General features: G+C 43.5%; 1 protein-coding gene across 2 annotated transcripts in view; it reads left to right on the forward strand.

Moving 5' to 3' along the window:
- The first annotated feature begins 339 nt into the window (after positions 1 to 339).
- CDX1 (caudal type homeobox 1) overlaps positions 340 to 13,163 on the forward strand; it is a 59,791-nt gene continuing 46,967 nt past the window's right edge. Inside the window, exon 1 of one of the 2 annotated variants that reach the window (XM_078653583.1) lies at positions 340 to 875. In XM_078653583.1, coding sequence (XP_078509709.1) covers positions 419 to 875 — 457 coding nt within the window. In that variant the 5' untranslated portion in view covers positions 340 to 418. Of the gene's footprint in view, positions 933 to 13,163 lie in introns of both variants that reach the window. The other variant, XM_078653582.1, reaches the window with a different exon arrangement.

The following is a 13,163-nucleotide window of genomic DNA, read 5'->3' on the forward strand; positions in this document are numbered from 1 at the left end:
TGCCTGTATATAAAAATCCGCCTCCTCAACCACATTTCTCCTTAAACTCCCGAAGTAACTTCAAGGGTTCGTTAATGAGTTTTGATGCCATTGTCCCGTGCTTCCTGCAGGAGGGGAGGGGTGTCGGGCCAGAGGGAGCAGGGGTAGCCGTTCCCCCCTTGTACCTATAACATAAACACCCTGTTGTTTTCCCGTCTTTATCTCGCTGGGCAATTTGTAGTGTTTGAATTGGCCTGGTGGCCCTCGGCCTGTTTCCCAGGATCCCTTTGAAATGCACGAGGCTCCTTCCTCGCACCCTGTGGCCCAATAAAAGCCCGCGCCCGGGGTGTGGCTGCGCACAGCGGCAGGACTCGCAGGGCGCACAGAGGCTTCAGCAGGGCACCTGGAGGCAGCATGCCCTCAGCACCCCTCCTGGAAAATGTATGTGGGGTATCTTCTGGATAAGGAGTCCGCCATGTACCCTAACCCTGGCACCAGGCACCCCGGGCTAAGCCTGAGCCCGCAAGGGTACGTGCCGGCACCCCCACAGTACCCCGACTTCACCAGCTACCACCACCACCACCACCACCTGACGGGCATCGGCAGTGAGCAGCACCACGGGCAGGGGCCCGCGGCCTGGGGCGCCCCCTACGCGCCCACGAGGGACGAGTGGAATGGATACGGCCCCCCGGGGCCTGCCCAGGCAGCACCTGCCAACCCGGCACAGATGGGCTTCAGCTCCGCGGACTTTAACCCTGTGCCGCCCCCGGGCCAGGGGATGCTGCAGCCGGCCCTGGGCAGCGCCGGGCCCCAGCTCTCCCCCAACTCCCAGCGGCGGAACCCCTACGAGTGGATGAGGCGGGGAGGGGTCCCCGGCAGCACCGGCACCGCCAGTGGTGAGTGGGGAGGGGGTTCTCTCCCTCGGGGGAGCATCACCACCGCGGTGGGCGTGGGTAAGGCCTCTTCCAGTTCCTTATGGGGGTATTTAAGATGGGGCATTCCAGGACGTTTTTATTGAACAGTGAAGGTTATAAAAAACTTCTTCTTGTGGTACAGACTTCTCATAATGTCAATTGTTACGTCAACCGCTTTTTATAGAGCTGTGGGCCGGCCGACGAGCTCTATATTATGCACAAAACGCTTTGCACAGCGAGGGCCCGTGCCTCATGGAAACACGAATTTTATTGCTCTTTGTGCACGTTTCACCTGTTGATCGTCAGGTTCCTTCTGAAATCGTAGTATTTTTTACAAAGACTAGGTGTAGCCTGGCCACATTTCCAGAGCCTATAATGTCGAATTATAGCTTCCATCAATTACAGCACACCACGGATCCTGAGCGTGCGCACACACACACAGAGATCTATCTATCTATCTATCTATCTATCTATCTATCTATCTATCTATCTATCTATCTATCTATCTATCTATCTATCTATCTATCTATCTATCTCTGTCTATTTTTAGATATCCATTTTTTTTAGATATGTGGAAAGGATACTATTATTATATATTAAAATATTTAGATATGAATATAAGTGAATGCACGTATCTAACCTCTGTATTTAATGAAAATATGTGACTGCATGAAAGTGGGTTGCATCGTATGTGTCTGCCTGTCTTTAATAGGACAAGATGAGATTTCTGGCTGGGACACGGACCTGTGCACCTTTTGTGGCGTTAATATTGACACAATGAGTTTCCATTCATTTGAAAATTTTGAATGTGAATAATTACTACTGAAGAGATTGATATGGTAGTAAAGACTATCGCAGAAATATTAAAGACATAAGAATGTTTGAGACTTTTTGGGGGTTGGTTTGGTTGTAAACATAGTGTAATCTCCCAATTCCATCATCCAAATGGGGTGGCACAAAGTTAGGCAAGCCAGCTGGGCAGAGGGGGCCCAGTGTGTGGGTGAAGCTGTAACTTCTCATGTGCAGGATACAGCGGCCTGGTGAGCAGCGCCATGTGTAGGAGGAGCTCGGCCCCTTGTATTCCAGATCTGGTGATCTGCTTCTGCCAGTGCCTTCACTGTCCGTATCATCGTTTGGCCCCTGTGGTGTGAATGGATCTACCTTGATGATCCACTACCCCCTTATATGCAGATAGGCTTCCTGGCTTTGGACGCATGGAATATAAGAGATCTCACCAAGGGGAGGTGAAGGTAGCCATCACCCCGGAAAGAGCCATCACTGTTTGTGAGTTGACTCAGCTTCTGTCCAGCTCCTCTCTGAGAAGGACTCTATACTCAGAGGGGCGCAGGCCATGTCCAATATATAAGGCCAGGACGTCATATGCCTTTCTGGGACTAGGGGTTTCCTCTATATAGTTATGCAGTTTTATATAGCCCAAAGATGCCCCAGGGAAGCCTAGAGCGCTTTATGGTATGGAAGAAAGAAATCTCCAAACTGGAAGGTGACCATACAGAATGTAAAATAATATAGAGTTCGATGTAGGTGAATTGCATAACGTGGTGTAGAGGACTTTGTCACACTACAGAATTTGTCATAATCATTGTCACTTCCCACGTTCACTCACATTAAAAAATAGACAATCTATCAAGTTTTTATTTGAGTTAGACATGTTTTAATATTATTGCATGAAACATAGGGTTTCGAAATATTTACTTTGAGAGCATAGCCATTTAAATATATTCGTATTTGAATCTCGAATTGTACGAGGTTGGTGTTTTAAAGGGTCGATATTTATAAATGCTTATATTTGAGCCAATTAGTTAAATGTAAACACCAGGGACTTATGAGCCCGGCACAATCGAGTGAAATGCATTTTCGAATAGGACGTCGTTTACAATTACTGACAGGTCAGACGGCTCAAGCGGCTAGGCCATATTTATATTTGAGGAAGGCGACCTTTATGACGTTGCATTCACAGTCCGGCGCATTGCAACATCAGACATGGGCCAACCTTTCAAAATATTGACGAGGAAGATAGATTAGGGGACTTATTTACAAGCCCCTGCCCCTTGCTCAGCAGGTGCGTCCCTTTTCCCATATTAAAAGTGACGCACGGGCGGCGCAAGGGGCTAAACAAGCCCAAAGGTTCCAGAATGTTCACAACATAGAGTTAAGGCAGTTATTCTTTTCAATATACAGAAATTCAGATGCGTTAGGAGTACACAGTTCAGAGAGACGACACGAGCCAGTTTGAGTTACCCACCAAATAACGTTCATACCAAAAGGATTGTGTAGATAAAAGGAGTGAACGAACCGGGGGCAGGGCAGCTGGCATGACAGGGTAGCGCTAATAAGACGCACTTTCGTCCTCAGAACAACAGAGATTGGCTCGGTGGGTTTAACCACCCGTCCCTAAGACGTGCCTGCAAAGTGGACGAGAGGCACATCCTTTCATCCGTGCTTGGTGTATACCACGAGCACCGCTGAGTAGAGTGGGCATGGCATGGCTCTAGTTTCCAAGCGCCAGGAGACACCTCGACGTATGGAAGGTTCCAGGTCTACGGCCAACATTCATTACTCCAACATTGGCAGTCGGTTAATGGTCGGTGTGTATCCGGTTTATCGCCGCTGCGGGGTGCAATCGTCAGCTTTATAGTGGGGCATTAACATGTATGTATGTATAACACAACATCACCCACAAATGTAATTTTATTTTTAAACACACATTTGATCATGAAATGTATTGCGCCTAAATGTCTGCATCTGTGAGGAGTGGCTGTTTATCCGTTAGAAGCGCTTAGCTTTGGTGCTCAGTGCCCTACAAGGGCTCCCGCAACCAGTGCTTTTTCTTGTGGGGAAAACTCTTCACCTGAAAGCACCGAGGAGTGATAGAAAATGGATGACAGGTGACGCTGTCGGCGAGTTTCTTCTGTTCATGGAAGTGGTGGATGTAAAATAGAAAGAACACAAACCCCGTCCCCAGGAAGTGCTTTTATTGCAATATCTACATGCTCAGTGGTGGTGTCCCAGGGGCACGTGTGGCCGCAGCAGCCATCTTCAGAGCTACGTGTGCGTCACATGAGAGGGTGCCCGCTCGCGGACAGCGCTGAGGTCATTGTTCCACCGTAACCTATCAGCTGTAGGGAGACACTGACCACTAGGGCCAGGACACAACCGGAAGCAAAGACCCAAGAGCACTGCCCACTAGCTCTTCCTGAAGGATAAAAGAAGTACACCTTTATTGCAGTTTAGAAAAAAAAAATATTTGCAGTTCAGAAAAAAATTAAAGACTTGGCTGTTCTCTACTTAGGCACCATCCTTTCAATATGGTCTTCAACATTTTTCTACAGTCTGTTTTTTACATTGGACTAGCGCTAGGAAGCCCCATTGCTTGGGCACTTATGCGCTTCATAAACTCTATAATATTAAATATTGCAAGCACATTGCAAATACCAAAAGAACAAATCGGAAGTAATTTAACTAAGTTTGTCGCCATTTGTTTTGTAAATACCAAAAACCTTATGCTCCTGATTAATCACTGGAAATTTTTGCTACCTATTTCAAAGACAAACGTTTTAATCGTCTCCAAAAGATGAAAGGCTGAGCGGCGACACATGACAGCTCACATATAGACCCAGCAATCCTTGAGCAATGCAAGCCTTTCATCATAATTTTTGGACATATAATAAGAACCGATGCGGAGCGCTGATAGTGATGACCCTGCTGCGGACAGCGGTGTAGCCAAGAACCCTTGTGCAAAGTAGGGAGACCCCCCTGGTCGCTGTTTAAACTGTGAAATGTGTGTGAAATACAGTGTTAATCAGGATTCAGTGGGCCCCTCTGGCCTCTGGGCACTGCTACCCCTAATGAAAGATGCGTCCTTGACCGGGAAATAAAAGGGCCACGTCGTTTGAGTGCCAATAAATGGCTATTATTACGTGAAAATAAAACAAATACCCAAAGTAACCCAAGAAATGGGAAACATTAGAAACAGAGTTGGTAGGTGTTGAAGCATTCAGCTATTAAAGTATGAATTTTAGGAAATATGAAAGTTTTTATTTTGAAAGCATGCTTAATATTCGATCATTTCAGAAAGTGAAGTTCCTTCCGCGTGCAGGGCGTTCTCCCTGAACCCTTACGTCTGCTAGGGGTGAGGAGGGGTTGGGATTTCCCGTCTTACCCCTGCTCAGGCACCCACATAGGGCCCCCTTTTAAGAGGACGCGGCTCACATGCAATTCCAAATGAACACATGTAGCAGGAGGGCCCGGGCGGTTCAAAGGCTCCCGGGGGAGGGGGCATGCATGGAGAGGGGTCGGAAGAAAGGACCGGGAAGTGGCCCTCTGGGGCAGGCCCACGGTCGCCCCTTGTTATGCAGATGTGGGGGCTCCGGAGTGACTCCGGTGTGCCGGGAGGCCGGCAGCGGAGACCTAATCGGCCCATTGTCCAGGCCTTTGTGCCCCCTTGTTCTGGGGGCGGAGGAACATGGCCTTTGAAGTGGGGCGTCCTCCTCCGACAGCTGACCCTGCCGCCAGGTCACGCAGAATGGAAGGGGGCGACCGGGCGGGGCTTCAGAAGGAGCTTTGTGTAGCCGCACTTCCGGCCGGAATGTGCATGAAGTAGGTGAGTCTGGGGCTGTGACTGACAGCAAGTGCACGGAGGCCCCCAGAATCAGACATTTATATAACAAAATCTTCAAGACGTCCCTTCCCACACTCACTCCGGGGTTAGTTATTTCCTGCTTATCACCCGACGCTGCAGATTAAGAGTGATGACGTCAAATGAAGGACACCTGTTACAAGTGTAATAACAATATGTCGAGTTTCTTTATGGTGCCATAACCAGGTGCTGCTCGTTGACAGCAACGTAAATATCAATATTTATTATTGTCATCTGATTTCATATTAATTGTATACGACTGCTGTGGACTATGCAATGTGGTGCATTGGACTAGTAGTACTACTTCTGCAACTACCATTAAAACAACAATAATAATAATAAAAACGACCACAACAATATTACAACACTCATGATGATGAAGATGATCTGAAATATGCGGTTTGCGTCGCCGGAAGCTCTGGCTATAAGGCTGAATTCAGCGTCGCTCTTGTCTCTTCTTCGTGTCAGAGTGAGTGGCCGGTCCCACACTAACGACAAGGACACTCATTCACTCTCAAAGTTGTTTTGTCAAAGCCTTTTCTGCATTGATGTGCAACTGTGAAACAACGACGGTAACGCGAGTTATTTATAGCGCTGCGAATCTAGGACTGTCAGTAAGCACTACTTAAAACGGGTTTTAATTGCCCATGCACATACATGGCTTTCCATTTGACATAAGGCACAAGGACCCGAGGGAGGGGCTGCCGGGCCCATGTACTGAGCCCATTTCTTGCATGACTTGTTCCTCACACCACGGAGCGCACCCTCTGGTACATGTTCTCTTACTGATTTACCTGAGCTATTTATAAGGCAACCGAACGGCCGCGCAATGTTATGTCTACTTGAAGGATGAAAGGCGGAGTAGACCCTCTTCTCGAGCCAGTGAATGCCAGGTTGTTCATAGATCCGCGGAGCCTGGCGTTTTTTTTTTTTTTTTAGCAATAAAGTGTTATCCTGGATGCTCGACTTTTTTTAAATAATGGTTCCTGACAGGATCAGAGAGGCGACTTTAACAAGGTTCCAGCAGGGCTTCTAACCCCACCCTTACCATGACTGGTGCTAACAAGAAGAACTGTGCCGCCCGGGTCAATGGCGGGGACAACAGAAAGGCCGTGCGATTTTGCTGTACAGTGCATAGTTTCAATGTTAGTATTGTTTACATAGCGCCTAAACCCAAATGACTCAAAGAAGCGCCAATCCAGGCCATTAAAGCGAATGGACCGGCTAGGGTGTTCGAATTGAATCTTCCTTGTTAGCTGCCTAAACAACTGGATTCAGGTGTGGGGCGTTGGAGCACAAAGCCAGGATTCTGGAACACCACGTGACGCTAGTTAACCGATTTTAAAGACCAATGCCTTTAGAAAGAAAACGTCCACGTGGTGCCGCATCTTTAAGTCTTGGCAGCACCGTCCCCTGCCTGATCTTCACTTAAACAAGTCCCAGTAAAATCACAGTGCTGATGCGGTAATCACGCATTGAGAAAAGCCCACCCACCCAGCTGCTGCACGCACCACAAATTAAATTGTCTCAGGACTCAGGGAGTGGGGAGTGTCTGAGAAAACCCGCGGATGGCTCGTGATACTGCAAAATAAACATGGTAAAGCTGAGACGGACACTCTTGTGGAGCAGCACATATTATTTACGGGTTGGGATGTAAATTACCAACTTGATTTAGTGGAAAAACAAATACATTAAAGTGCAGTTTGTCCGACATTAACAGAACCCTCCTTGCCCCACGAAAAGTTACAAACATTAATTCACAAAAGCTGTTCCTAATGGTCAAGGTCACATAGGTTTACTGAGACAGATATGTCCATAAAACAAAAACAACACACACAGATGCATTAAAATCTATTCAAGATCAATTTAAAACATCACAAACTAATATACTTTACGTTATAGATCTGACATGCCTAAAAATAGCATATCAATTAATTATAAAGCCATCCCGTGTGTTAAAGTACCATTTTTAAAAATGCGGTTTAAAACGTTTTTTACGAATATCAGCGAGTAAAAAACAACTAAATAAAATATGTACTGAAATTGCCTTTAGTATTCACTTCAATAAGCAGATATATTTTCCATTATCCCCTTGAATTTTTGGGTGAAGCTGGAGAATGGAGAAAATTAGGCTGTAGCTTACTGTGAATTCTAAAATGCTTGACTGTAAATTGTGATTTATAAGTATATATATATTTCCCAATTCACTTAACAATGGTTCTAATTTGAAGCCAATTGACGGCCTAATTGAAATGTGAGTTGTTTTTTTAAGAACTACGTGGATCCCAGTTAGGGAACATAGTTTTAGTGTAAAATCAGAGTACTAGGAGCAAGGAAATAAAGTTGTGGAGGGGCGAGAGTATAGGAAAAAGGGAAGAGGAAAACTGAGGGTACAGAATGTGAGAACAAAATTGAAAAAGAGGCACTTGGGGTGAGAAAAACGAATTAAAGAAACGTGTAGGAGATAGATGACCCCCTAACAAAACAATAACAAGGGGGTAGGAGTGAGGTAGAAGACGTGGCAGGTAAAAAACAATGTTAAGAGGGAATCGGACTAGATGCTGCGAACCTCCTGGACATCAATTTAAAACAAGTGAAATATTGTTAATGACTGGACTGTGAAGGGAAAAGGATATATGCAAAGCTTGTTGAAAAAAAACATTAGAACAGTGGTTCTTAACCTGTAGTCTGATGACCCCATAGAATCCGCGAAGCCTACTCAGGGGGTCGACGACTGCTTAGAAGTTATATATTATTAACAGATTAATAAAGTGGATGAAATAAAATAAGCAAAATGTACAATTGAACATTTTAAAACATTCTGTAAAAGTTTGGGAATTTGAACCTGGAGGCTAAGCATTAAGTTGGTATCTTCAGACTGATTTGAGAGTCAATGTAAGAGCATCAAACAGAATATAGTATGGAAGAAGAGTGTGCTCAGTTGTATTTAGAACAGCACAAACCTTCCCATAAAAATGAAAAATGTGATGTTTTTTAAATATTTTTTGTGAATTCTTTAAAAAAAATAATTTTTATGCTTGTTTGAGTGCTTGTTTCTTTATTTTCCAGCTATGTATTGTTTTGTGGTTCCTATTATGAAAAGTGCTTAGGCCGTGGTCCCCTACTTTCGTTAACTACTCAATGTGGCCTGGGTACCCAGATTCCAATAACGATTCAGTAGGAGACCCACGGTTCCATTAAAAATCAAGCGGGGTCCACAGAAGTTAAAAGTTAAGAACCACCGCAACAGAGAGAACTAATTTTTAAGTTTCGTAGACTTTACTCCTTAAACTAAAAGCCTCTATAATACAATTTTGAATACAAAAATCTATGAATTCATGTTGGCCAAATAGCAAATACTATTATTTTGAGAAAAAATATTAAATGGTTTAACTGAAATGTAATCTATGAATTCGTTTCTCTCTCGGATCAAATATAACCTTCTAAAGAACGTGAAAGGGATGTCAGCATTTCACACACCTGACCTACATATCATGCCCTTTCTTCCTAATTGTACATATGGAAATATGAAAACGTTTTCACTTTATTGTTTTGCATGGTTGCCCATAGCACACTCAAACACCTGAAATCTGGGGGGACGGGCCAAAGTAACTGCCCACAAATTCCCCCAAGCCCATGCGAGTTTAAGTGGAATCGCCAACAATCTATGCACACCAGTCTGCATTCTGAGAAGGCACCCACCAGCAGCAAGAAAACATGAATCTGGTGAACACTCCACCACAAGAAATCCAAATAGCATGACCTGTCACCTGATCTAATTTTTAGTAGTGGTAAGATGTGGGGGCCAAGCTATAGTTTGCTCTGACTAGGAAAGAGTGCATGGTGACTAGGTCAGACCTCAATGCCAGGGTGTATAGAGATTATTGATGACAGTAGCCTACCTTTTTTGGTAGTATCAAAAAAACAATACACTCAAAAAGCTATACAGCGAGATTAAATAGAGAAAAAAGTAAAAAAAACATCAATACACATTTACATATAAATACCTCTTAATCATCCCTATTGAGCGTTATAATATTACACATTGTACTTCGTTACTTCTCCCAGATAAAGCCTCCTTAGGATAAGGTAGCTTACATATCAAAACTTCCGAATCGCCCAAGATTACCCCAAATTATTTCATATCGGGCCATCGAGTCAATTCTCTTAGAGTAGATAAATTCACAAAATTTAACTCGATTCATTTTTTGTTGCTAGTGAAGAAAAAGGAGTATCTCGGTGGATTTCCAACGTTGCTACAGACATTGCAATAAATATAAAATGGCGGTCTGCTAGAGATAAGCAACATTTTCTAAGATCATCTGTAACAATTACACAAAATACGATTGTAATGTCTCGAAAAATAATGGCTTATTTATACACGGTATAATAAAGCAAATGATGCCTAGGAAAAAATACTCAAATGAATTAAAGGAAAAAGATGCAATTAATTATCTCTTCCTACATAGATTTGATCACATGAAACAAATCTGTGTCTTCATCTATAACCAAAAGCAACCCAAAAACTAGTTACAAAAAAACAAGCTTTTTTATTTTTTTTAGCCTTTTTCTTTCAAAATGAATATGAGTAAATATTTCTTCTTTTTTCAAAACATATATATATATACACAACAAATATATATATATAAACACAATCAATATACTCAATACAAACACATATATATACATACACTATATTTACATTGTTGACAAACTAACATATATTTTGGACCTTTATGTGTCTTAGCCCACATTATTCAAAAAAAGGATGTTTCTAAAAGTATTGCAAAATACATTCCTTCAAAAAGAGATCACCATAAAATAGCGGAGCATGGGAGGTATATTATTTAGACCTCTGTTACTTATGTACTCCTTTTACATTAATTTGCAAGTTCTTGATTTTTTGATGGAGTCTTCAAAATAAATGTCGACGCGTTTCAGCCCTATCATTTTTGGGCCTCATCAGGACTAGGGCTTTCAAGGGTCTGCCGCAATGTATTTTATCCCACGCTTTAGAGATGAAGTGAAATGAAACAAATATATATACTTCTATATTTCCAAGAGTCCAAAAACAGCCAACACGCTTAACATTCAATTATTGGGGCTGTCTCTCTTCCTACAATACATGAGATAATGGACTCAACAAATTTTCACTGTTGTCCTTCTTTCCGCGTTCCTACTCCGCGTCTACCTCGGTCACCATTACGTTATTTATACACAGTGGCGGCTCCTCGAGGGAGTTCTGCGGGGCGGTGAGGCGGGGTGGGGTAGGGGCAGGGTAGGGAGTAGTAAAATCCGGCATACGGCCGAACCGAGTTAAGTACATAAATAAATAAAACAAATTACATTGCGCGCGCTGCATCGCCAATTGGGTTGCAGTGCGCGCAATGTAATTCATTTTATTTATTTATTTATGTACTTAACTCAGTTCAGCCGTATGCCGGATTTTATTACCCCCTCACTGCCCCTCCCCCACCTCACCACCCCGCAGCACTCCCTCGAGGAGACGCCACTGTTTATACATATGCCTAGGTAGGCAGCTAGCTGGTCCCAACATTTGGAAAGAGCTAGACAATGATATGAGTCAATCTCCCTTTCCTTCCAGATAGCACCTAAGCACCTATTTATAGTTGTTGGATAAAAAAGTATTCTTTAATTTAAGTGTATAATACAAAAGAGAACGTGGAAAGAAATCTATTCTCCTAAGTTGGTGGCTCTGAAGAATTTATAACTACATTGCCTACCTTGCAATGTTCATTGATTAGATGCACAGCACTCACAAATGAGTCATACAGTTGTTGGAAAGAGTACCACTATTGTGGTAAGAGAGAGAGAGAGAGAGAGAGAGAGAGAGAGAGAGAGAGAGAGAGAGAGAGAGAGAGAGAGAGAGAGAGAGAGAGAGAGAGAGAGACAAAGAGGACGAGAAAAGAGAGCTATTATTACGAGCAAGATCTGGCCAAGGCAGGTGTCCCAACAACAGAAATGGTTGATTGACTTTTGTGTCCTCATGACCTTCAAGAGTAGTGCATTTGCATGTTATTCCCCATTGCAGGTGGCAAAACTACAAATCAGAGGCAAAACCTGACCAGACGTGTGCAACTCAGAGACGTTTTAAGCAGCCGCGGGCCGTGGAGGGAGTTACGGTGGGGCAGGGTGGCGGGGAGGGGGCGGGGCAGGGTGGAGAGGGCTAAAAACCGGCACCTGGATAATTACAGGTAAGTAAACAATTTGATTAATAAAACGAATTTCGTAGTGCGCACTGCATCGCATTTTGCGATGCAGTGCGCGCTACGAAATTCGTTTTATTATTTAAATTGTTTACTTACCTGTAATTATCCAGGTGCCGGTTTTTAGCCCTCTCCACCCTGCCCCGCCCCTCCCCGCCTCCCTGCCCCACCGTAACTCCCTCCACGGCCCGCGGCTGGTTTTAAGGCATTGGCAAAGTGGCCTCTGGCCCATGGCCCCAGCCAACTCTGTTCTCAGTGAGTCTTGCCCTGATGACCTTGAATAATTCTGAAATAGATTGTTTTAAATACCGTTTCCTTTCATTTATTTTTTATGTGGGTGATGTGTGAGAGTTACAGACATTTTGCAGAGAAATGTTATGTTTATATTCCATGCAACATCCATAAAAATGTTTCTTTTAGATCAAAACAGGAACTCGAATATAAGAAATGAGAGGTTCACAGATATCATTTGCAGTATCAATAGTGAGCTGCTGCTGTGGTACAGTATTGAAAATACACATAATTATTCTTGAATATATGTTTGGCCCAGGGCACCCTTAATCGTTAAGATGTCTCTGGCAGCCTCGCCCCGTGGAAGGAGTTCCGGTAGGGCAGAAAGGCGGGGCGGGAGAGGGACAGGGTGGGGGGTGCTAAAAAACGGAATATAGATAATTGGAGGTAAGTAAACAATTTAATAAATAATACGAATTTCGTAGCGAGCCGTGCATCGCAAAATGCCAGCAGGGTGGCGGTATGGGGGTTTGGGTGTGTCAGGTATTGTTTAAGGAGATTAGAAAACATGTTAAATAAAAGGGCAAGCATTTATATGCAAGTTAATAAATGCTTGCCCATTTATTTAACATTTTCTTCTGAATATTAGTGCTCAACAACTAAACAGCAGCGGGTGCTGCTGTTCACCAAGGAGGCCGCATTTAATGGTCTACAGGGCAGCAAGTGGATCCCGGGCCGTACTTAGTATCACTGCTCTAAGTGCACATCTTGTGGTAAGGAAGCCTTTGGGCGTATGTACGCTTTATAAATTTTAATTAACATAACATAACATGAAGCTGCCTGTTAAATTAATTTAAATTAGTTTCAAATAGGCCCTGTTTTATCATTTAACTTTCCATATTCTGTCCTATTTTTTATTATTAATGTGGTGTACTGCTACTTTTTGATTTAGGATAAGACATGTGGAATTGGGTTTAAAATGGCAATACTTTACATTTTCTTGAAGTGTAAACCATTAGTTTTGCTGGCAGAATTGCAGTACATTATTACTACTGTGCTTTGTGAAATTCTAAAACTATTGAAATTATTGTCTTTCACGAAACATACCACTTTTTTGGTACAATGTAATGATTTGGGCTGCTTTGTATATCACAC

The sequence above is a fragment of the Lissotriton helveticus genome, chromosome 7 (genome assembly GCF_964261635.1).
Source record: "Lissotriton helveticus chromosome 7, aLisHel1.1, whole genome shotgun sequence".
In the NCBI taxonomy this organism is placed as follows: Eukaryota; Metazoa; Chordata; class Amphibia; order Caudata; family Salamandridae; genus Lissotriton; species Lissotriton helveticus.